General features: G+C 38.2%; 2 protein-coding genes across 3 annotated transcripts in view; both read right to left on the bottom strand.

Moving 5' to 3' along the window:
• The window catches only part of FBXO22 (F-box protein 22), a 30218-nt gene extending 16726 nt beyond the window's left edge, over nt 1-13492 (bottom strand). Inside the window, exons 1-4 of the mRNA XM_065871755.1 lie at nt 13237-13492; nt 12733-12871; nt 2240-2327; nt 1336-1431 (exon numbers count right to left, since the gene is read on the bottom strand). Coding sequence (XP_065727827.1) covers nt 1336-1431; nt 2240-2327; nt 12733-12871; nt 13237-13397 — 484 coding nt within the window. The 5' untranslated portion in view covers nt 13398-13492. The remainder of the gene's footprint in view (nt 1-1335; nt 1432-2239; nt 2328-12732; nt 12872-13236) is intronic.
• A 3649-nt stretch (nt 13493-17141) lies between these two features.
• UBE2Q2 (ubiquitin conjugating enzyme E2 Q2) overlaps nt 17142-25931 on the bottom strand; it is a 67270-nt gene continuing 58480 nt past the window's right edge. Inside the window, exons 9-12 of one of the 2 annotated variants that reach the window (XM_065871077.1) lie at nt 25405-25453; nt 24858-24953; nt 19479-19545; nt 17142-17586 (exon numbers count right to left, since the gene is read on the bottom strand). In XM_065871077.1, coding sequence (XP_065727149.1) covers nt 17555-17586; nt 19479-19545; nt 24858-24953; nt 25405-25453 — 244 coding nt within the window. In that variant the 3' untranslated portion in view covers nt 17142-17554. The remainder of the gene's footprint in view (nt 17587-19478; nt 19546-24857; nt 24954-25404; nt 25454-25931) is intronic. The other variant, XM_065871076.1, reaches the window with a different exon arrangement.

Consider the following 25931-nt stretch of genomic DNA (forward strand, 5'->3'; position numbering starts at 1 on the left):
AACTGCTCTGAAACATGGCAAACACGAGAGGAAGGCTTCAGGTAGACTGCCCACCCCTCACTATGGGGTCATGGAGGCAAGAGTGTTGCCCAGGTTGGCCCGCCCTCTCCTGTCCCTAACCCCCAGCTGCAATTTTAAAGAGGAGAACCTTAGTCATGCTTTGAGGATGCCACAGAGTGTAGGGTGGGGAGGTCTAACCAAATGATGTAAGAAATGAAAGCTATGTTTCTATAGAAGCATTTGTTAATAACTAATAATGGTAAAAACTAGATCACTCATTTAAGGAAAATTCGAAAGTTAAAAGAAAATCAGTCACTGCCGTCATTTTTTTTAATCCAATGAGAAACAAAATTTGTGGTGATGGGGCTGATATAATAGTATAGGGGTGGGAGCTGATAGCAGGAGGGATGAAACAGTCCCCCATCAACCATACATTTACCCTTATTCATCTATAAACACTTGAAATCCTTTGTAGTTCATTGTACAAGACTCCTAAATTCCAATCAAAAGTCTCTCAGTGAAGATTAAAAATGCCATTTACAGAGTGCAACAGGAAATAATAATAGCTAACATTTAGTTACCGCTTATTGCATATCTTTATTCTAAATGCTGTACATGTGTTAACTCATTTAATCCTCAAACCCTCTGAAGAAGGTACTATCAATCACCCCCATGTAATAGATGGGTAAACTGAAGCCCCATGAGGTCAGCTAACTCGCCCAAAGTCATACCGATACTAAAGTGGTACAGCTGGGATCCCAATCTAGGGATGCGGACCACTGCACCATGACAGCTTTAACAGGATCTCGCTCCCCCCATTAGATACAGAACAGAAGTCAAAATAATTAAAACCAGCAAAAATTCACCAGTAGCAAACTTGGAAAAGGAAAGTTCCTGCTATAAACTTCAAACAGTGGCAGCCAAGCAGAGAAAGAGAAGTTTCCTAGTAAGGCCTACTGCAGCTCCTGATCCCAGCCCTGCCTCACCCCATCCACCAGAAACAGTTCTGGCTGAACTGACAAAAGTAAGAATGCTTGCTAATACTTTCCAGTTTGTAGAAAGGAAGAATGAGATCTCTGTCCTCTTATGAATGGCTCCTGGAAAGATATGAATTAGATTTGGTTTACATGGACAGCCCTGAGATTTGAAATATTAACCACAATAACCTAAGGAAAATTAATATAAGTGAAATATAATACGATGGTATATATGACCAACTTTATTGTACTTTGGATGGCCAAAAATATAAACATGCTGTTAAGCTACAAATAACCCACCAATCTATAGGACCCCACATTAATGCAAAGCATGGAAATCAAGTTGGTATTCTCTCACCTACAATCCCTGGGGTCACAATCCCAAGGACTTGGCATTGTTTTGGAAATAGCTTCTCAAGGGCAAATGCTGCTTCCATAGAAGTTCTTTTCCTGGCTGTAATAACATGGGAAAATTATTCATTGTCATCCATTTAAGGTCAAATTTGATGAGGAAGGGGGAAAAAAAGCAAATATTAAATTATTTTACACCAGAACACTTTACAAGGAAGTCTAAAAGCTTTGATTAAAAACAAAAAAGTTTTTCTGTTTTGAGCCCTTGTTTTATATGTTAAATTCTAAATCTGACCTTAAACATTGCCAGTTTGCCTTCTTCTACTCGTTCACATACTGCTTCTGCCTCAATGACATCAGCAGCAGCAGCTGATTTTCAGATTTACTCTTATACCTTTCTGTTCAGCTGATATTAAAGCATAATGACTTTTCTACCACACTGTCACCTGGATTCAAATCAGACAATGATAATCCACTATCCAAGTCTAACTCTGGGCGTCAGTGTGCCCAACATGGGATATAGTCTACTTCTTCGTTTAGCAAGCCAAGAATGCACAGTATCTACAGATAACCTTGGTAAATGGTCATCCAATACAATAAAAGGCTTGAATACCCAAAGACATCCTGTTTTAATAGTAAAAAGAAGTGCCTGGAGGATTAAAGTATTTCAAAAAGAGAAAAACACCTTACTAAAGAATTTGTTTCAATTGTACCACAAGGTTTAGAAATCAATCTTCAAAGCAAAAGGGCTTCTCAAAGTTCAAAGACAGCATATTCATGCATTCTCCAGGGAGTAGGCCCATAGCCTCAGAAAGTCAGTAACTCTCAGAATGAGAATAGTATTTATCTCCAAAAAGACGTACATAGGGAACAAAAAATAAAAATCCAAAACTTTTTCCTTTGATATTCACCTCTCTTATGGCCACGACACTCCTCCAGACTAATGAAAGTTTCTGAATCAGCCATGTAAAGAACTGTCTGTGGTAAGATATGGACATTCTGCAAAGGAAAAAAAAAAAAATCAGAACCTGATCACACAAATCTATGAATGCTTTTGTGGTCCCTTAAAGTTCTGCCCTGGTCCAAACTACTGTTGCCCTACCCTCCCTTCAGGTCAGTATTGGCATTCTGAGTCGATCCATTTCTCACTCATTTTTCACTCATGAGCTTTCATTTTCAGTTCATTCATTTGTTGAGCATCTATTACTTCTTCAAGTCAAACTCATTCCAGCTTGACTCAAGAAGTTCATTTTCACAATAATTTAAGCTCTTAAACAAAAACATTAAGTACCAGCAAAAGATTCCACTTGCTTTATGTGAACAGGTACCACAGCAACAGAAACATCTCAGCAACAGAGGGAAGGTATACAGACCGTATCATTCCTCCTTTTATTGCCTACCGAATTAAATAATCCAGGCTTTCACTTCCAGCTTGCCAACTAGTTTCCTACAGGAATCTATTGCTCACTACTATCCAGACAAGCCCGCTTCTGTATATATTCTTCTGCAGCTCTCTTCCTTTTGTACTTGATTTAAGATGGTTTCCCTTAAGAAACAGCATTAAGTGCCAGACCCTCTATAAAACCTTTTCCTAGACTTCCTTAGGACCTCTGACCTCATATGCGACATCCCTGACATCCCAGTCATTCTTGTTTGTGTCTTATCTCCACTTACAAGGGAGGGCTGTAAGCCCTTACAACATGGGCTTATTTGTTTTCCACCAAAATTCATAACAGACAAGTGGCAAAGTGGCTCAACTAAATGAAAAGGTGAACATGTTTTTCCTCCTAAGCTGGTTATTTTCAAAGATTTTTACTATCAAAATGGAATGAAAAAGTGAGCATATAGCAAAGCCTCAACACTGACTAAATGAAAAAGAAATGTTGATTTTCGGAAAGTTAAGATGTTTCAGAATAGATTCCATATAGACAAACTCATAAAACATACTGAGATAGAATGATGACCCTGAGGTCGCTTAAGGGCTGGATAAGACCTGTGGATATAGTTTCCTTGGTCCACAAGGCATTTTCAAAGAATATAATTTGGGGAGGAGTGGCTAAGATAACAGAGTGATAAGACCTTGACTAACATCCTAGCACAGGCACTCTAAAATTACAACTATTTATAGAGGAACTATTGATGAGAACAACTTCAAGGCTAGCAGAAAAAAATTTTCCACAACTAAAGACATAAAGAAGGAACCACCATGAGAAGGGCAGAAGGGGGAAACTGGAGATACAGTATAGTCAAGACCCACACCCCTGAATAGGTGACCTACAAATGGGAGGATAATCACAATTGCAGAGGTTCTCCACAAGGAGTGAGGGATCCGAGCCCCACATTGGACTCTCCAGCCCAGGGGTCCTGCACCAGGAAGATGAGGCCCCAGAACATCTGACTATGAAGGTCAGCGGGGCTTGTGTACAGAAGAGCCGGAGGGCTGGAGGAAACAGAGACTCTATTCATAGAGGGTGCATGCAAAATCTCATATGCCCTGAGTCCCAGCTAAGAGGCAGTAATTTGAAAGGAGCCTGGGTCAGACATACTTCCTGATCTTGGAGAGCCTCCTGGAGAGGCAGGAGGCAACTGGGACTCTCCCTAGGGACAGAGACACTAGCAGCAGCCATTTACAGGAACTTGTTCTAGCAGGAAAACCCTGATGCTGGCTAGCACCATTTTGGAGTCCTCCCTCTAGTCTACTAGTGCCGAGGGCTTACCTACCCACCAGCTCCAGCCCCTTCTCCAGGCCACACAGCCAACTTCACCAGGACCCAGCCCCACCCACCAGCAGCTGGCAGCCTCCACATGAGGAGCACCTGGCAGCCAATAAGGCTGGGGGGCCAGCCTTGCCTACCAGCACACCCACAGTAATCAGCCCTGCCACAACAGAAGGGCCCTTGCAGCCCACATAAGGGGCATCCCTAGAGGATATAGCTCTGGTGACCAGAGGAAACTGTGCTCCTGGGCCCCACAGGACATCTCCTACTTCTCCAAGATCAGGAAGCATAAATGACCTGCCTAATACAAAGAAATAAAAACAGAAAAATCAGGCAAAATGAGGTGACAGAGGAATATGTCCCAAACAAAGGAACAAGACAAAATCCCAGAGGAAAAAGTAAGTGAAGAGAGAGAAGCAATCTACCTGATAAAGAGTTCAAGATGACGATCACAAAGATGCTCAATGAAATCAGGAAAAGAATGGACACAGTGAGAAGTTTAACAGTAAGTGATAAAGAAGAATCAAACAGATCTGAAAAACACAATAGCTGAAGTAAAAAACACACTAGAAAGAATCAACAGTAGCTTAGATGATACAGAGGAATGGATGAGTGTACTAAAATATATAGTACAAACTACTCAAGCTGAACAGAACAAAAAAAAATTGTTTTAATGACAATAGTTTAAGAAACCTCTGGGACAACATCAAGAGTACTAACATTCACAATATAGGGGTCCCAGAAGTCGAGGAGAGAGAAAGAGGCAGAGAACTTATTTGAAGAATAGTAGCTAAAAACTCCCCTAATCTGGGAAAGGAAACAGACATCCAGGTCCAGGAAGCACAGTCCCAAAAAAGATGAACTCAGAGGTCCACACCAAGACACACTGTTATTAAAAGGGCAAAAATTAAAGATTAAGAGAGAATCTTAAAAGGAGCAAGGGAAAAGCAACTAGTTAGGTACAAGGGAATTCCAATAACACTGTCAGCAAATTTTTCAGTAGACACTTTGCAGGCCAGAAGGGAACGGCATGATATATTCAATGTGATGAAAGGAAAAAATACACAACCAAGAACAGTCTATCCGGCAAGGCTATTATTCAGATTTGAAGGAGCGATATAGAGTTTTACAGACAAGCAAATCCTAAGAGTTCAGCACCTGTAAACAGCCTTTATAAGAAATGTTTAAGGGACTTCTCTAAACAGAAAAGAAAAACACCACACTAGGCAATATAAAAATCTAGTAGGAAGGTTAAAAGACAAAAGTAATAAAATCATCTATATCCACAAAAAGTAGTTAAGGGACAAACAAACAAAAAAGGAAAATATAATGTAAAAAAACAATAAAAGGTGGGAGTGGATGCAGGTTTGTTAGAATGTGTTTGAACTTAAGAATCATCAACTTAAAAGAATCACAAATATATACATGGGCTGTTATATATGAACCTCAAGGTAATTACAAACCAAAAATCTACAATAGATACACACACGGGGCTTCCCTGGTGGCGCAGAGATTAAGAATCCGCCTGCCAATGCAGGGGACACGGGTTCAAGCCCTGGTCCGGGAAGATCTCACATGCCGCAGAGCAACTAAGCCCGTGAGCCACAACTACTGAGCCTGCGCTCTAGAGCCCAAGAACCACAACTACTGAAGCCCTCACGCCTAGAGCCCATGCTCCACAACAAGAGAAGCCACCATGATGAGAAGCCCACGCACCTCAACAAAGAGTAGCCCCCACTCGCCACAACTAGAGAAAGCCTGCACACAGCAAAGAAGACCAAAACGCAGCCAAGAAAATAAAATAAATTAAAAAAAAAATACACACACACACACACACACACACACACAATAAAGGAATCCAAACCTAACATTAAGGATAGTCATCAAATCACAAGGGAGGCAAGCAAAATAAGCAAAAAAGAACTACAAAAGCAACCTGGAAACAATGAACAAAACAGCAATAAGTACATACTTATCAATTATTACTTTAAATGTAAACGGACTAAATGCTCCAATCAAAAGACACAGACTGGCTGAATGGGTGAAAAAATAAGACCCTTATACATAGTGCCTAGAAGAAACTCACTTCAGATCTAAAGACACACACACTGAAAGTAAGGAGATGGAAAAAGGTATTCCATGGAAATGGAAATGGAAATGAAAAGCAAGCTGGGTAGCATTACTTTGATAAATGGATTGATCCAACAAGATATAACAATTGTAAATATATATGCAACCAAAAAGGGAACACCTAAATACATAAACCAAATAGAAACAAAGGGAGAAAGTCCCAGTAACAAAATAATAGTAGGGGACTTTAACACCCCACTTACATCAATGGACAGATCATTCAGAGAGAATATCAACAAGGAAACACTGGCCTTAAACAATACATTACAATAGACAGACTTAGTAGCTATAACATATAGAACATTCCATCCAAAAGCAGCAGAATACACATTATTTTCAAGTGCACATCAAACACTCTCTAGGGTAGATAACATTCTAGACCACAGAACAAGTCTCGATAAATTTAAGAAGACTAAAATCACATCCAGCATCTTTTCTGACCACAACACTATGAGACTAGAAATTAACCACAAGAAAAAAAAAAGGCAAAAAAACACTGGTGGGCCAAACAATATGTGACTACGTAACCAAAGGGTAACTGAAGAAATCAAATACCTGGTAACAAGAAAAATATACCTGGTGACAAATGAATATGGAAACACGATCCAAAATCTGTGGGATGCAGCAAAAGCAGTTCTAAGAGGTAAGTTTATAGCAATGCAAGCCTACCTCAGAATACAAGAAAAATCTCAGTACAAAACCTAACCTTAGGGCTTCCCTGGTGGCGCAGTGGTTGAGAGTCCGCCTGCCGATGCAGGGGACGCGGGTTCGTGCCCCAGTCCGGGAAGATCCCACATGCCGCGGAGTGGCTGGCCCGTGACCCATGGCTGCTGAGCCTGCGCGTCCGGAGCCTGTGCTCCGCAACGGGAGAGGCCACAGCAGTGAGAGGCCCGCATAGTGCCAAAAAAAAAAAAAAACCTAACCTTATACCTAAAGGAACTAGAAAAAGAAGAACACACAAACCCAGTTAGAAGAAATCATAAAGCTCAGAGCAGAAGTAAATGAAATAGAGACAGTAAAACAACAGGAAAGAGCAAAGAAACTAAGAGCTGGTTCTGTGAAAAGATAAAACAAAATTTAGATAAACCTTTAGCCAGACTCATCAAGAAAAAGAGAGCTGAAATCAGTAAAATAAAATGATCAAGGAGATGTTATAACTGACATCACAAAAATACAAAAGATCTGAAGAGATTACTATCAACAATTACATGCCATGGGCTTCCCTGATGGCGCAGTGGTTGAGAGTCTGCCTGCCGATGCAGGGGACACAGGTTCGTGCCCCGGTCAGGGAAGATCCCACATGCCGCAGAGTGGCTGGGCCCGTGAGCCATGGCCGCTGAGCCTGCGCTCTGCCAACGGGAGAGGCCACAACAGTGAGAGGCCCACGTACCACAAAAAAAAAACAAACAAAAAAAAAAAAAACCAATTACATGCCAATAAAATGGACAACCTAGAAGAAAGGGATAAATTTCTAGCAACATATAATATCCTAAGACTGAATCAGAAAGAAACAGAAAATATGAACAGACCAATTAGCAACACTGAAACTGAATCAGTAGTTTAAAAACTCCCAAACAAAAGTTCAGGACCATGGAGCTTCACAGGTGAATTCTACCAAACATTTAGAGTTAACACCTATCCTTCTTAAATTATTCCAAAAAAAAGAAGAGGAAGAAATGCTTCCAAACTCATTCTTATGAGGCATCACCCTATACCAAAACCAGATAAAGACACCACAAAAAAGGAAAATTACAAGCCAATACCCCTGATGAACATAGATGCAAAACTCCTCAACAAAGTATAAGCACACCAAATTCAATAATACATTAAAAGAATTATACACCATGATCAAGTGGAATTTATCCCAGGGATGCAAGGATGGTTCAATATCTGCAAGTCAATCCATGTAATACACCACATGAACAAACTTAAGAATAAAAATATGATCATCTCAATAAATGCAGAAAAAGTTTTTGACAAAATTCAATATCCATTTATGATAATAACTCCAGAAAGTGGATATAGAGGAAACATACCTCTACATAATAAAGGCCACATATGACAAACTCACAGCTAACATCATACTAAATAGACACCATACTAAATAGTGAAAAGCTGAAAGAAAACATTTCCTCTAAGATTAGGAACAAGACAAGGATGCCCACTCTTGCCACTTTCGTTCAACATAGTATTGCAAGTTCTAGCCATGGCAATCAGACAAGGAAAAGAAATAAATGGAATCCAAATTGGAAAGGAAGTAAAGCTCTCACTGTTTGCAGATAACATAATACTATATACAGAATACCCTAAAGAAACTACCAAAAAAAATTAGAGCTATTAACTGAATTCAGTAAAGTTTCAGGATACAAAATTAATATACAGAAATCTGTTGTGTTTCTATACACTAACAAAGAACTATCAGAAAGAGAAATTAAGAAAACATCACTTACATCAAAAAGAACTGGGATTTCCCTGGTGGTCCAGTGGTTAAGACTCCATGCTCCCAATGCAGGGGGCCCGGGTTCAATCCCTGGTCAGGGAGCTAGATCCCGCATGCCCCAACTAAAAGAGCCAGCATGCTGCAACTAAAGATCCTGCATGCTGCAACTAAAGATCCCACATGCCGCAATTAAAATGACCCCACACGCAGCAACAAAGATCCCACATGCCACAGCCTAAATAATAGATATTAAAAAAATAATAAAAGGGACTTCCCTGGTGGTCCAGTGGTAAAGAATCCGCCTTCCAACACAGGGAACGTGGGTTCGATCCCTGTTTGGGGAATTAAGATCCCACATGCCGCAGGGCAACTAAGCCCGCACACCACAACTACTGCGCTCACGCACCTCAATGAGTGAGCCCACATGCCGCAAACTACAGAGCCCACCCACCACAACTACAGAGAAGCCCAAGCACTGTAATGAAGAGACCGTGTGCCACAATGAAAGATCCTCCATGCCTCAACGAAGATCCCATGTGCCTCAACTAAGACCCAACACAGCCAAAAAAATAAAGAAAATAATTTTTTTAAAAAGCCCTAGGAATAAAATAACCAAGGAGGTAAAAGGTCTGTACTCAGGAAATCATAAGACACTGATGAAAGAAACGGAAGATGACACAAATGGCAAGATATGCTGTGGTCATCAACTGAAGAATTAATATTGTGAAAATGACCATACGCCCCAACATACTATAGGTTCAATGCAATCCCTATGAAAATACCAAAAGGCATTTTCATAAAACTACAACAAATAATTCTAAAATTTGTATGGAAACACAAAGGACCCGGAATAGCCAAAACAACCTTGAGAAAAAAGAACAAGGCTGGAGATGTCACGTTCCATGATTTCAAACTATACTACAGTAATCAAAACACTGTGGTACTGGTACAAAAACAGACACATAGATCAATGTAACAGAATAGAGTCCAGAAATAAACCCACACTTACATAGTCAATTCACCTATGATGAAGGAGGCAAGAATATACAATGGGGAAAAGACAGCCTCTTCAATAAACGGTGTTGGGAAAACTGAAGAGCTACATGCAGAAGAATCAAACTAGACTACTTTCTCACACTGTACACAAAAATAAACTCAAAAGGCATTAAAGACTTAAATGTAAGACCTAAAACCATAAAATTACTAGAAGAAAACATAGGCAGTACACTCTTTGACATGAGTCTTCACAATATTTTTTGGATATGTGTTCTCAGGCAAGGGAAACAAAAGCAAAAATAAACAAATGGGACTATATCAAACTAAAAAGCTTTTGCAGTGAAAGAAACTATCAACAAAATCAAAAGGCAGCCTACTGAATGGGAGAAGATATTTGCAAACAATTTATATCTCTTATGGGGGTTAATATCCAAAATCTACAAAGAACTCATATAACTTATCCAAAAAAACAAACAACACAATTAATAAATAGGCAGAGTAAAGCAACCATACTCCAATAAAAATTATTTATATATAAAAAAAGGCAGAGAACCTGCATAGACTCCAAAGAAGACTTACAGACAAGCAACAGACACATGAAAAGATGTTCAACATCACTAATCATCAGAGAAGTGCAAATCAAAACCATAACAAGATACCACCTCATACTAGTCAGAATAGGTACTATCAAAGAGAAGAAACAATAAGTGTTGGCAAGGATGCAGAGAAAAGGTAACTTCATGCATCGTTGATGGGAATGTAAAATGATATAGCCACTGTAGAAAACAGTATGAAAGTTCCTCAAAAAATTAAAAACAGAACTACCATATGACCAGCAATACCACCTCTGGGTATTTTTCTGGGAGAAAAAACAAACAAAAACACTAATTTGAATAGATATATGCACTGCAGCATTATTTACAATAGCCAAGATACAGAAGCAACCTAAGTGCCCACAAATAGATGAATGGATAAAGATGTGGTATACCTACAATGTGATATTACTCAGCCATAAAAAAAGAATGAAATCTTGCCATTTGTGACAATACAGTTGGACCTAGAGGGTATTAGGCTAAGTAAAATAAGTCAGAGAAAGGCAAATATCATATGATTTAACTTATATGTGGAATCTAAAAAACAAAACAAATGAACAAATGTAACAAGTCAGAAACAATCATAGATAGAGAATAAACAGGTGGCTGTCATTGGGGAGGGAAGTTGGGGGATGACTAAAACAGGTAAGGGAGATTAAGAGGTACAACCTCCCTGTTACAAAATAAATGAGTCCCAGGGATGAAATGTACAGCATGGGGAATATAATCAATATTATAATAACTCTGTATGGTGACAGAGGAGAACTAGACTTATGGTGATCATTCTGTAATGTATAGAAATATTAAATCACTATATTGTACATCTGGAACTAACTTAGTGATGTAAGTCAAGCATACTTAAATTGTAAAATAATTAATTTTCCCGAAGAAAACAAAGCAGACAGACAGACACACACACGTATTTCAGTTGCCAACATTTAAAATTCCCACAAAATATTTATATAAAATGTGGATTTATTTTGAAAAAGTAGACATTCTGGCAACACTTATTAGACTGCATTCCCCCTGACTGGGGCCAAGGAGAAGCAAGCACTATCTGGTCTGCCATAGCCCTATCACTTTTTATGATGTCACACTGAGTCATCCACCCACTGTGAGTTACCTAACTCTGGAGTCATTTGAGTTCGTGATGCTGGGTATAGTGAGTAAAGGAGAGAGAATTTAAGAGATTTAGGTGTTAGTGCTGACTCTGCCATAAACCAGCAGAATAACCCCTGGAAGTGCTTAGGCCCTGGGTTTCCTATTCTTAAAGTTTGGAAGTCTAACCCTGAGGTTTTATGATTCTCTTTTCTGGTACGTACTGAGAAGCAGCTGCTGAATTTTCCTTCCCAAGTCTCACTAGAAGTGACAGTGGCAGTCATCAACATGAAATGTTCTCAAAGCAAAATAGAAGACAACTAGAATCTCATTTAAAGAAGTTCCAAATGACAAGCTGTCTTATAAAATTTTCAGTGGATTTTAAAATATTTCTAGTAAAAATGCTAAATCAACTTTCTTTATGGCTAGAAAGTATCATGTCTACTAGATAATTTGGCAAACACAAAGAAAAAGAGCATGAATGATTTGGACAAGGTTTTCATGTTTTTGTCTCCACACTAGAGTTTTCTACAATGTATAAATTTCTTTAAGGGTATTAGTATATGAATTTTAGTAATGATATTAATAGAGAATAATACTTTCAATTATTGAAAACATTATATTCCTGGCACTGTAGGTAATGTTACATGGGTTAACTTTCCATTATTTAATCCTTACAACTCTGTAAGAGTGTAAACGGCATTATTTTCTTTTCATTTTACAGGCTCAGAGAGTTTAGGTAACATTTTCAAAATCACACAGCTAGTAGTATGTGCCAAAGCTGGGTTCACACCTATGTCTGCCTGGCTTTAACAGCCACTGCAATATATAAACTTTTAAAGCTAAATAAAAATAATACTTGCAGTGGTAAAAATCTGAAGGAAAAGAAACAAGTTTTTAAAAACACAGTGTACACACACACACACACACACACACACACTTCTACCCCCAAAGGAAACTGTTGCTAGCATTTTGGCTTATTTCTTTTCTGTTCTTCCTTTTTTGCTTTTAATAATTTAGATTATACTAAACATATCATTTTAAACAGGACCAGGGATTGAAATTTTGGGGTTTCAGTATTGGTTCTTGGCATTTTTATGTGACACTATGCAATAGAGAGCCTTCAGTTACCACCCCTGCAAAACAGTGACAAGGAAAGCAGGTAAAAGTATGGTTCTAAACAGCATTTTCATAACAGTGGCAATCTGGATACATAAAGTGCCCAATATGTGAAGAACGGTCAAAGCAGCCATGGCACATCCTTACAATATAGTCATTAAAACTGATGTTTACAAAATCTTTTCACGTCACGAGAAAAACCTGCCTAAATTACAAAAAGTAACGTCATATACAAAATTGTTGCATTTAGTTCTCAACGACTGACCCACCAACACTGCAAAGGACTGTAAACAACACCCATTCTTACTTACCTCAAGCTTTTCAGCTACCACGCGGACCAAGCAATGCTCCTCCAGATGGCCGGCAATCGCCAAGCGCGCGGAGATCCAGGTCACACTCCGATGGGTCCGCAACACTCTGCGCACACACTCCCTCCATAAGCGACACACGCTGGGGACGCAAACGCACAAAGGGCTGTGAACGGACGTTCACTTCCCTCTCTCCCGCGGCTCACAAACCACCGGCCCCCACCACCCATTAGCGCAACTGCAGGAGATTCCTGCGGGATCCAAAGTCCCCGGGAGGGGGAGGCGTCGGGCGCCGGTTCGGAGGGAGAGCCGGGGGCAGAGAAAACCTGGCTCCTCTGGGAAAGGTCCACGGGAGCACTACGGCCGGGGTACCTAGCTTATGGGGCCACCACCTGGGGCAGGGGTAGGGATAGGGAGCCCGGGTCATCCCTGGGTCCCGACGGTATCCGCCCACCCCGCCAGCCCAGGCAAGTCCCGAGGTAAGCTTCCCGCCTCCTCTCCCCTCACCCGGCCACCCGCAGCAACGCCTTGGCGGGCAGGAAGGTGAGGACACGCTCCACCACCTCCGCTAGGTTACTCAACACGAAGGTGCTTCGCGGGTCTGCGGGGGAGGAGCCGCGGCGATCACCGCCACCGCCACCGCCACCGCCACCGCCCACCGGCTCCATGCCTCACCAACCCGACGGGGAAGCAGTACGGCGGCTCCGAGGGAGCGGCGTAGGCCGGGCCGCGCGCGTACTGAGCAGGCGCGCGCGCCACTTCCGGCCGGTCAGGGGAGGTGGTGCCGCTGAGGAGGCGCCCACGTGACTCCAAGCCAAAGCGTTTCCGGCGCTGGTCTGGGAGCGGCGGCAGGTTCTTGGAGGTGGTGGCCACGCGTCCTGTAATCCTCCCGGAACTTTCCAGGAGGCTTTCCACAGTCGAACCACATCCATCTCCTTCTGTGCCTCTCACTGCACTTGCAGCGGTATTTTCTTTGTCGGTACAGGTCTTTCTCTAATTCTTGAGTTCTGGAAGGCACAGACTAAATAATGGGTCTTCACAGTCCCAATGCCTGTTAACAGCATGAGTCCAATTTTTGAACTGGCAGTATCTGCTTTAAGATAAACTGTGAAAATCACCACCTTTATTCAACACCGTGCAGCCCTCAAGTGCTGAATGTGTTCAACGGCTTAAAGAGCACCTACCATTGCTATGAAAGCACGCCCCCAAACACTAGTTCCCTGCTAGTAGCATCAGATTCACCTGAAAAATTCTGTTTGGCGTATTCTCGGTCCTCACCCCAGGCCTACTTAAACACTTGGGGGTGGGGCCCAGCAGTCGTAGTTTTAGCTTTACTGTGATTTAAGCTTTCCCGTGATGCAAGCCCAGCTTGAGAATCACAGATAGAAGGAATGTAAGCACAGCAGATACTGCTGTATCCCCAGCTAACATCTATTCCTCTTGCCGCTTCCTGGCTAACAAGGGCCTGATCTGATGCCCAGCTCTTGACTGGTAAATTTGGTTGGTCTAAACAAGCTGGTTTCAAACATTTTGGCCTCAGGACTGCTTCACAATCTTAAATATTGGCAACACTAAAGAGCTTCTTTAGATGGGTTATGACTATATTTACCATATTAAAAATTAAAACACTGGGGGCTTCCCTGGTGGCGCGGTGGTTAAGAACCCACCTGCCAATGCAGGGGACACGGGTTCGAGCCCTGGTCCAGGAAGATCCCACACACCCTGGAGCAACTAAGCCTGTGCCACAACTACTGAGCCTGTGCTCTAGAACCTGCCAGCCACAACTACTGAAGCCCATGCTTCTAGAGCTGGTGCTCCTCAACGAGAAGCCACCGCAACAAGAAGTCCGCGGACCGCAACAAAGAGTAGCCCCCGCTCGCCGCAACTAAAAGAAAGCCCACGTGCAGCAACGAGGACCCAACGCAGCCAAAAATAAATAAATTTTATTTTTTTTAAATAAAAACATTGTAATATTAATTCACTTAAAATTCATGACACATAAACAAAATAACTTATGAAAAAATAACTTTACCAAATCTCCACCACTCTCCCCCTCCAATATTGAATAAGTGTAGCATCTTTACATCTTGCAAACCTCTAATTTCTGGCTTAATAGAAGACAGCTTGATCTGCTTCTGAATTCAATCTGTTGCAATATCACATCTATCACATCACATAGCCTCTGGAAAACTCCACTGTACACTTGTGAGAGAATGAGAGTGAAAATAGCAAATAATGCTTTAGTGTTAAGAGAATTGTTTTGATCTTAAAAACCTCCTAGATGGGTCTCAGGAGCCTCCAGCTTTCTCCAAATCATAACTTGAGAACCACTGGTCCATATTAATCATGAAGGTCTCATTCTTTTCACCAGCCATTAGTTTAGGGGTAGACACAGGCCCGAGTTCTAGCCAAGGAAAAGTGAGAGGCAATAATGCTTTGGGGGTGGGGGGGGACTTCTAAAGAGCTCCTCACTTCCTAAGGAGACACTAGACAACAGGACCATTATCTACCTCTGGATGGATTAAGGTGGCTGCACGTCCAAGACAACAGTCTAGCCAAAGATGAAACCAACATGGAAAAATCTCAAAGCAGCAAAGGTACCATGCCTAGAATTTTCCTACCTCTGGATTTCTTGTATGTGAGATAAACTGACAATTGTGTTAGAGGCTATGGGTATACTAAAGAGGGAGCAGATTACTGTAACTTGGAGAACTAAGGACAGCCATAAAGAAAGTAGCACTTGAATTTATATTAAAAAATGAGGGGCTTCCCTGGTGGCGCAGTGGTTGAGAGTCCGCCTGCTAATGCAGGGAACACGGGTTCGTGACCCGGTCTGTGAAGGATCCCTACATGCCGCGGAGCGGCTGGGCGCGTGAGCCATGGCCGCTGAGCCTGCGCGTCTGGAGCCTGTGCTCCGCAACGGGAGAGGCCACAGCGGTGAGAGGCCCGCGTACCGCAAAAAAAAAAAAAAAAAAAAAAAAAATGAGTGTGGGAGAAGGAATAGGTTGAGGAAGCCCTGAGTATGCCAAGTCTATACACACCAATTCTGGATTCTCTAGCTTTCTCTTGTGAAATCAATCTGCCTCTCTTCCCCTCAAGCCTCTCCTCACCCCATCCCACCATATATAATCCTATTCCAGAAACCCAACAGCCTGTAGAAACTTGAAGCAAAGACTATCTTTTATGAGGGAAAAGTGACAAAGTTATTTTTTAAATGGTTCTTTATTCATAAACTTGATGCAAGTTTACAAAATTTACTGTACATTGCCAAATAAATCTGCAATGAAAAATAAAGTCCCAAAAAAACCAAAAACCAAAAAAAAAAACCAAACAAAGCATGCCAAATGTGCAGCTGTCAATCTGCTAGCCATCAGGATATTAAAGAATTCAATAATGTATTCAAGATTTAGCCTTAGGTTTAAGGAACTTTAATGCTTTAAAGAATTCTTCCTTGTCACTTATCTGAGCAACTGGCAATCATAACTTTATACAAATGTAACCAAGTGAACAAGAATGCCAGAAAATCTTTTTCTACTGTCTTCTTAACCAAAATAGAAAAAAAAAAAAAAAAAAGGAAATTAAACACAATAATGCAGAAGTGCCAAGTCTCTCAGATGTGGTTTACAAAGTTAAAAACTGAGTCTCAAAGCATAAGAAACACTTTTGAACTTTGTAATTGGTTTGTGCAGAAAAAATGTGCTTCTGGATTTCTTTTTAAAAGTGCTTAATAACTAGAGTTTACTTTTAAATCAAATTTGGGTATATAAAAAAATCTACTACCAACCCAACAGGACTGATTCTGGTAAGGCAATAAAATGGAGAGTACACTGATTTAAGTCAGGTTTTATAAAAGAATTAATATATGTAGAGTTCCTATTAGTCTTTCAATGTAAAAGCCATTGTTATGACTATAGCAAAAACTTTAGGTCTCCAAATTAGATACTTTTTGTACTTAACTGTGCAGTTTTTGTTCAAAGAGTCTTTGTGCCAATCACTTTATAAGTTTATTAGTTTACAACTGATTGCAACATCCCGTTAATAAAATGGAAACGTAAAATGACTTAGTATTTAAAATAACTTCAAGCTCTATACTTCAAGCTCTTCTTCATAGTAAATATTGAACCAACAAGAAGCAGATTCAGCCCAGCAAGACTCTGATGCCCCAGTGGAAATGACTACTTACAAGCCTGAATTGGCACAGCCTTGCTTTGCTTTGCCTAAAAAGTACAACTTACTAAACAGCAAATCTTGGAAAAACAATTCAGATCTTCATAGCCATAAAAAAAAAAAAAAAAAAAACTTTAACAGTTTAATAAGTATGTTTCCTGTCATTATTTTGGCAATATCATAAAATGGTTTTAACCTGAAAAAGCTACTGTGATTTAGAACATCTTAAATTTTCTAAACCAGTATTAAACATCAATTGAACTTTTATTGGCTTTAAATGGAACAATATATTGCAAATCCTCATAACACATGAGCTCAAAATGGGAAAGTTGCCCTCAAGTTGCAACTTCAGTAACCTGATGCTGACTTGTCTGCTTAACACATTTCACCTTTCAAAGAAAGAGATAAGGAGTGGCCAGTATGTGTATTTATCAGGAAAAATATAGTAAAGGCCCCACTGCTCAGTCCAAGATACCTAAAATGAGAAAAATGGAAAGGCTGTAACTTATACTGGATCAGTTGACAGATTATCCACTAAAATATCTATTAGCTAACATCTTCGGTACAGCTGTTATAGGGGCACTCAAAGCTTGTGTCTGCATGTTGGAAAGATTTTCTTTAAAGCAACATTGGTCCAAACATACAAAAGTCAACACATTTAGCCATCTTCCTTTGGAGGGGTGTACCAGCCTGAAAAAGAATGGGGAAAAAAACAGTTAAAATATTTTAATTCTTAAACCAACTAAGAGCAATGGCATTTTACCAAGGTTAGATACTTTCTCTACTCATAATTTTCCTCTGTAAACCTACTGTAAAAATTAAACTGACACTTGGGTTGGTAACATAGCATTTTGATATTTATGTTCACAATATAAAGTTATTTTCTATGAATAAACTGTACTTGAGTTTTCAATATAAGATCTCTATATTAATGGCATTTCTACCAAAAGAGAACAGTGTGGAAATATTAGGTAACAAGCTAGGTTTTATATTTCATTTCAATTCGGTATTTGAAAGGAAACCACACTGAAAATAGCAATCCCCCAAACAAAATCCTGGTATTTTAGAATAAGAGGAACTTGGACTGTCATCAGGCAGTGATGTCATTTTACCAGTGAGGGTGCCATCTCAGCAGGTGCACTGATTAAGTAAGCCCAAGATCAGATTTAGCAGAAGATACCAGAAGCCATCTCCTGAATCTGAATCTATTGCTCTTTCACCATAGCTAATTATACACACACCCACACTTTCTCAAATACAGTTTCCATAAACATTTTTGAATGCTGACTACAACATCTAATTTAACAAAAAATAAGACATAAGAAAAAAATATGTTTCTAAGCTCAACAAAAATATAAGCTCTCTCTAAAAAGGCAAATGAGATTAAGTATTGCTTGGTACGAAATTGCCATTGGAACAGGATGAATATACCAAGATTTGTGAAGCATCCACGTGGTTAATGAAGTAGCATACAGGAGTCTTTGGGTCTGTTAATTTAGGGTGCTGGAGATTATTATTATGAAAACCCAGTTTTGTCCTCAAGTTTTTTATCATTTCCCTCTTCAGAAGCTTGAAAATTGTTCTGAATGCTACTCTTTCAGAAGTAAGCAGTCACTGCAAAAGTGGCAAGTTTGCTCTGTCATTAAAATAAAAGTGAGCACAGACAAAACACAAATCCTAAGTCACAAACTACCACATTCTAGCAAAGTAAAGAACACTTTACTGTAAATACTCTTGAAGAAAACTACTTCCTATCAATTTACTTACTCTGCACAAAAAAGCATCAGTTTCACTACCCCAGCTACCACGAATATCAGCACTTGGTTATAAAATGCTGTGCGTACACACTACTCGCTTTTTCCTCACGTTCGGCAAGACAGACATCATGCCAATTTTAGAGATGAGGAAACTGAGGCTGAGCGGTAATGGGACTAATTACCCATTAGCTAATGGGTGACACAAATGCCACTTGATAATAGGTTGCCTGATTCCAGGTCTACTTGTTTATTGCCTCACCATTAGAGACAAAAGCTCCAAACATGCATTGTGAAAATAAGCAAAATTTTAAAAGGCCAATAAAGTTTTGAAAGATATTTTAATATTTTTTTAAAATTTACAACTCAAATATTCTTAAGTATAAACTGAAATCAGTACTTTTTTACTTGAATAAATAAATGTGTACAATTGTCAAAAAGCATTAAGTAGTCTGAAGATGTTTCAGAAACTGGTTCATGATCCTGATTGCATTTACTCAGTATTAACAGCAAGAACTCCACCTTTAGAGTTGCCTCTAACTCAATTCCTATCCCAATACCATACATTTCAAGTGAGTAAAGTGATCCATTCCTCAATCTACTCAAAAATCTTGACTCTGACTCAGAGGTTCGCAGGCCAAGTATTTAGGATACAAAGATTTTGAATGAAACACTGTGTGTGTATCCTCAGGTTAAAGTTTTTCACTGTAGTGGCTGTAGTTTGTAAGAAATTAAAGCAAAAACAGAAGAATGAAACATGATAAATATCAACAGTACATTATGTAAAATTTCATAAATGGCAATAAATACTTATTTAACTAAACATACCATTTTTCTCATGTATCTGTACAATGGAATTATAGGATTGTTGGGCTCTTGCTAGATTATATTGATTCTGAAAGAGAATTATACATTTTATATCAAAACTATAAGTAGATGAAAATCATTACAAATAATTTATGGATGCATCACTGCTGTACTTAAAAGAACACAGGAAACTAAGTTATATTTCCATTTCCAAAATAAATTTCTCAATTTCATTATTCTCTACCATTTTAGAGGGACAACAAAACTAATTGTTCTCTAGGAAAGATCTACAAAATTCACAGTTCATTTTTATAAGTCCTCCCACCACTGCACAAGTACAAGGCTTTATGAATAAAGTTAAAGGATGCTATTTGGATGCAAGTAGAAAAACTCTTCCTCATAACTTCCATCAAAAAAAAAAAAAAAAAAAGAACTACAAAATATTACCTTCAGGTAAGGAAACATTAGGCTTTAAGGACTACACATATGAATGACATTTTGAGTTAAAAATCTAAAGAATGTCCAAGTGGCATCAAGCCATTACTAAAGGAGTCTTCTTTTGTTAACCTCTAGATCAGAACCTCTTTTAAGGGGCCAAGTTTAGCATTAATTTTATCCCCATGAGTACAACTGGCCTACATCTTAACTTCCAGTTAATACATCATAAGCATTCTCCATAGTGGTACACACCTATTATATTATGTCACAGAATTTTTAAATAAATTCACACAGCATAAGAATAAATGTATAAACATATTCTAAGTAACAACTCTCCTTTTTACCTGTCCTGAAACCACCCAGTTCCTCCCCTATCCACCTTCCTTCTTCTACCCAAATTAAATACTGTTATTAGTTTCCTTCTTCTACCCAAATTAAATACTGTTATTAGTTTCTTTCTTGTATAACCTTAAGGTTATACAAGAAAATTAATGTACAGCCTATTGTTGTCAGTCACTGTCCCCTGCTTTTTCCTCTCAACAAATGATAGGTAGCATGACAAAGTAAAAAATTATATCCTCCTGGTTAAATGAGACTTTCATCATTAAGTAGTTGCCAATGCTTTCTGTTCCAAAATCAAATTGTTTGATACTGCAGCTACATCATCTTTTTGTTAGTGTATACAGGCAAACCTCATTTTATTGCACTTCACTTTACTGCACCTAGCAGATATTGCCTGTTTTACAATTTGAAGTTTCTGGCAACCCTGTGTCGAGCAGGTCTATAGGCTCCATTTTTCCCAGCAGCACTGGCTCATTTTGTGTGTCTGAAATATTTTGAATTACCAAAATGGGACACAAACTTTTTCATTGCTATATCTGTTACAGTGATCTGGGATCAGTGATCTCTGGTGTTACTACTACAACTCACTGAAGACTCAGATGATGTTGTAAATGTTAGCATTTTTTAGCAGTAAAGTTTTTTTTAATTATGGCATGTACATTGTTTTTTAGACATAAGGCTATTGCACACTTAATAGACTGCAGTATAGTGTACATTTTGTATGCACCTGGAAACCAAAAAGTTCATGTGACTTGCTTTATTGTGATACTGGCTTTATCGAAGTAGTAGTCTGGCACTGAACCCATAACAGCTCCGAGGTATGCCTATACTGGCCTATCTTTATCGTTCTTCTTTAAAAAAAATTTTTTTTTCAATCTCTTTGTATCCTCACATTTTAAATATACTTCTTGTGACAAACCATAATGTAGAAGAATATAAAATATAATATATTTACTTATGTATAAATGAGTCACTTTCCTGTACAGGAAAAAATTAACACAAAAGAAATTAACACAACATTGTAAATCAACTATACTTCAAAATATTTTTTTAATAAAAATAAATAAACAAATACACTTCTTAAAGACCACTTTTTTTTTCTTTTTTTGCGGTACGCGGGCCTATCACTGTTGTGGCCTCTCCCGCTGCGGAGCACAGGCTCCGGACGCGCAGGCTCAGCGGCCATGGCTCGCGGGCCTAGTCGCTCCGCAGCATGTGGGATCTTCCCAGACAGGGGCACGAACCCGTGTCCCCTGCATCGGCAGGTGGACTCTCAACCACTGCACCACCAGGGAAGCCCAAGACCACTTTTTAATTTGAACTGTCTAACTGGTAACTTTAGTCCATTTTTATTTGTTATGAGTTATTTATTTGGGCCTGCTTCTACAACTTCACTTTCTGGTTTCTATTTCTCTCTTTAATATAATTTTATTATCTCCTACTGGGATTCGAATAAGACATGTTTTAGACCTCGTTCTGAGCTCTACAACTTCTGCTGTACTGTCTATCCCCAGGTCTCTCTGTGCAACATTCTGAGTTATTTCTTCTAATCAATTAATTCTCTCTTCTGATGTTTAATCTATTGTTTCTCATTTCAACATTTTTCATTTCTATAAATTCTATTTCATTCTTTTTCAGATCTGTCTCATCATTCCTGGTCTTATCATTTGCTCAATTTTATGATTCTTTTTTCTTTACACTAGATTTTACATAGAATTATTCATTTTCTCAAAATTCTAGTATCTGCTAATTCCAAACCCTCAAGTCTTTGGGAATATGTATCTCTTATTCATTGTTTCTGCCAGTTCTCATGTATGTTAGGTTGTCTACTTACATGATGTGCTTGTCATCTTTCACTGAATTCGTATTTGCTTGATCTTAATCTTTGAGAATCTTACAGGCTTAAATTAGAAATGCTTTCCTCTAAAGATTGTGTCTGCTGCTGATGAGAACTGTGGATACAACTAACATGAAACCACTTTAGTTCCCTTGGAGAATCTCGGGATTATTCAAGGTTCCCAGATTCGGCTCCCCAGTCTCTCTCATTTATAATAGAAGACTGGAGAGCTTAGTATAGGTAACAACTTCCCCCAGGGGGGAAAAAAAAAATCAGTTCTCCATCTGAATGTGATCACTGACTAGGGGATCCTATAGGTAAATAACTGGAGGTCTATGGGCTGTAGAGAAGACAGATGCCTTTCCTGATGATAGAAATAGCTAGTTAGGGCTGTGTGCTCTAGGACTTCACTATTTAGCTCAACTACCATTACCCTCCAAACAGTGAACAGAAGCTTCTTAGAAGGCACTGTCTTGCCTATCTAAACCCCCAATTCCTGCTAAAAGTCATATGATCAGACCTCTACTTTAGAAGGCTTTCTCACTACTATAGCCTAGAGTTAATGTTACAGTCTATATTCTATTCCATGTTAACTGAATAAGAAAACCAGCTTTGCCAAGATCCTTCTGTCCCAGGCATAGCTGCAGATCCTCAGCTCTATCAATCTGACCCTATCTCCAAATTTCATGTGTGTGGATGGGCAACTTTTTCTGTTTTTCAGTACTTACGTATATTTATCTCATTTTAATAAGATATTTTAGGGTACAAACTCATTTATTTTGAACCAATAGCTGACAGCATTTTTTTATATTTTAAATATTTCTGAATAGTTGTATGGCAAAAAGAAATTCAAATAGCACAAATGATTTACAGTAAAGTCTCCCTCCCAATTCTAACCTGCCCCCTCAATATTTCAACACTCCCTTGTCAGAAATAATCGTTATTAGCATTTTCTTGAATATCCTTCCAGAGATATTCTCTGCTTATAAAAGCACATCTATAATATGTCCTTGTCTATCCCTCTTACACAAATGGTAGCGTATTTTTAACACCATTTAGCACCTTACTTTTTTGATAGTAGTATTTTTAAAGTTAACATTCAGACTATTCCCTGCTGAGTAGAAGGGAAGGTAAAACTCATATTACATCATGCAAAGTTTCTACATTCTTAACTGACAAATATTTCTTAATAAGAAAAAAAAATAGAAGGGTAAGGTTTCACCTTGACAATTAAAAAAACTCACCTTCTAAGACATACTCTAATATGCAAACATATTTAGCTGCCTACCTTGACACTCTATATAAAATGGTTATATTTACTTGCTAACAAAACTACAATTATGAAAATGTAAAGGTTTAAGGCAATTATATTGAAATTGATTGATTCCAAGGGGATTACAGCACTGAACAAAGATAGCGTATTGTTATTACAGAATGTTAAAACTGGAAGAAACTTAAAATATCCAGATCAATTGTATTTCAGGTAAAGATACAGATGCCCAGAGAGGTAAGTTTACAGTGTGAGTTATTGGTAAAAATGGTCTTTCAATTACTCAAAAAAAAAAATCACTGTTCGAAGCCTTTTGTATTTTCTCTTAATGGGAAAAACACGCTAATTTAAAAAAAATGATGAAATTTAACATCAAGTTCTACATATAAATAAATGCCAGGAAGAAAATTTAAAAGACTGGAAGTACACCAAAATGCTAATAGTATTTCTAGACACTCAAATTACAGATGACTTTTTTAGTTTGTATTTATTTCTATTTGTATTGTATAGTGAGCATAAATTGTCATTTAGAAAAACAAAGTTTTGATGTTCTAATACATCATTCTATTGCCGCATTTAAAATACCTAAAATACATACACTGTTAAGAAACACTAGTTAAATGTAGTTATAAGCAATTCACTACTTTTCAATTAACTTCTAGATTTTATACAAAATGGTACTTTGTTCTAATGCAAAGAAATAGCTGTTTAAAAAGCTAAAAGTAAGTTATTTGATAATATTATCCCAAGTATATAATTCTGTAAAACAGCCTTTTCAATTTTTTGCTTCCCCTTTGAGTTAAGATTCTAGTGGGCTCACGATTTGACGTGCATTACAGTTATAAATACCTATTTAGATTTAGTACTATTTGGATAGGCATTTAATACAAAATTCACAAGAAACTTTAGGAACATCCAGATTTTTTTAAATGTCAGGTCAGGATGATTTCCATCACATATTTTTCCAAAACATACTAACTTCAGAGTACATCCTTAAGTGTCCACTTAAGTGTTTACAGATAACTCCAATTAGACATGAAAAGATATTTCTGATATAGTAAGTGAATAAAGAAAAGAATTCAGTGGTTAAGAGCAGAGACTAACGGCCAGAAAGTCTGGTTCCAATCCTCACTCTGCCACCTGTGACCTTAGATGAGTTACTAACTTCTGTGTGCTTCAGTTTCCTCATCTACAAAATAAGGACAATAACAGCACCTACTTTTAGGTTATTAAGAGGACTGAAAGTTAATACAAATAAAAAGTTTAGATTACAGCCTAGCACGTATATGCTCACTGGGAATTAACTATTACAACATGATCTCAATTTTTGGAAACTTACAACTACATATAATTTTTTTACTTATTAGTATATATAAACCAAGAATAAATTTCAAATTATAGACATATTTAACTATAGTAGAAATAACAAAGACTAAGAGAACAGAAAGAAGCCTCCTCATAAGATAACAGGAAATATATCTTACAGTTTATGTGACATTCTTAATAAAAGTACCTTATTTGCACCAAACTGCACTCTGGCTTTGCCTTTGACTAAGGTGGCATTGATTTGCATGATGACTGATTCTATTGAATAGGCACTGCTCCAGCCCTACAGAAAGAAGAAAACACTTTTTAAAAACACAGTGGTATTCTTGATTCCCAGTTAGGAAAGCTTAAGAAAATGGCATATAATGACTCAATAACAGCAAATTAATGTTAAGAAGTTTGTGGTCAAGGAGTAAAAGTAAAGTTGGACCATTTCCAAAATCTCACAAAAAACGAAGCAAAGCAAACCAACATTCGAAGTGCTAAAAATGAGCAAATTACAACTTTAAATATACATCACTCTTATTGCCCATCCTAGCATAGATTAAGCAGCAAGTACAATGTTATTTTACTGGTTTAAAAAGCTTTCATTATTAAAAGTAGGTGCTTTTAGCAAAAAACAAAAATTATGTTAAAGTAGATAATTACAAAGAGCTTTGTCCACTTAGAATCTAATTTACATAGTTAAAACACTCTATGTTTGAAAAACACGAGTACCATAAGAAAATAGTCACCTGTTTTGTGAGTAGTTCCATGCATAATGCTCCACCACCCAACACATACCTTAAAAAGAAAAAGGAATCATACAAAATTCTCTAGATCTTGGTATTCCTTCTTCATCAATTTTTAAAGTACCATTACTAAGAAAGTATGCATACAAGTAAAGATTAGAAGATAACATGCAAAAATGAAAATAGTTGTTAAGAGTTACAGGACTATGGGTAATTCTAAAATTCTGATGTCTTCATCTAAATGTCTTATTTTTTTTAAAATAATAGTTCTTAATAACAGAAGACTTCTAAGGTATCAGAAACTAAGAACTTAGCCCTAAATATTCCAGAGAATGGGGGAGAAAATGGGGGAGAAAAATTTCCTTATATGGCCTTCAACTGTTCTACTCAACCAAAGATTTCTCCACCATCATGTTACACAGCCAAAAGTTTTTCCTCTGACAGGAGTGACTTTACCCTATCTATAATAATGAACATCTGCATTTATATTTATAGTTAAAAATTTTTTTCATTCTGTTTTGAGGATCAAA

This window comes from Phocoena phocoena, chromosome 2, assembly GCF_963924675.1.
Source record: "Phocoena phocoena chromosome 2, mPhoPho1.1, whole genome shotgun sequence".
In the NCBI taxonomy this organism is placed as follows: Eukaryota; Metazoa; Chordata; class Mammalia; order Artiodactyla; family Phocoenidae; genus Phocoena; species Phocoena phocoena.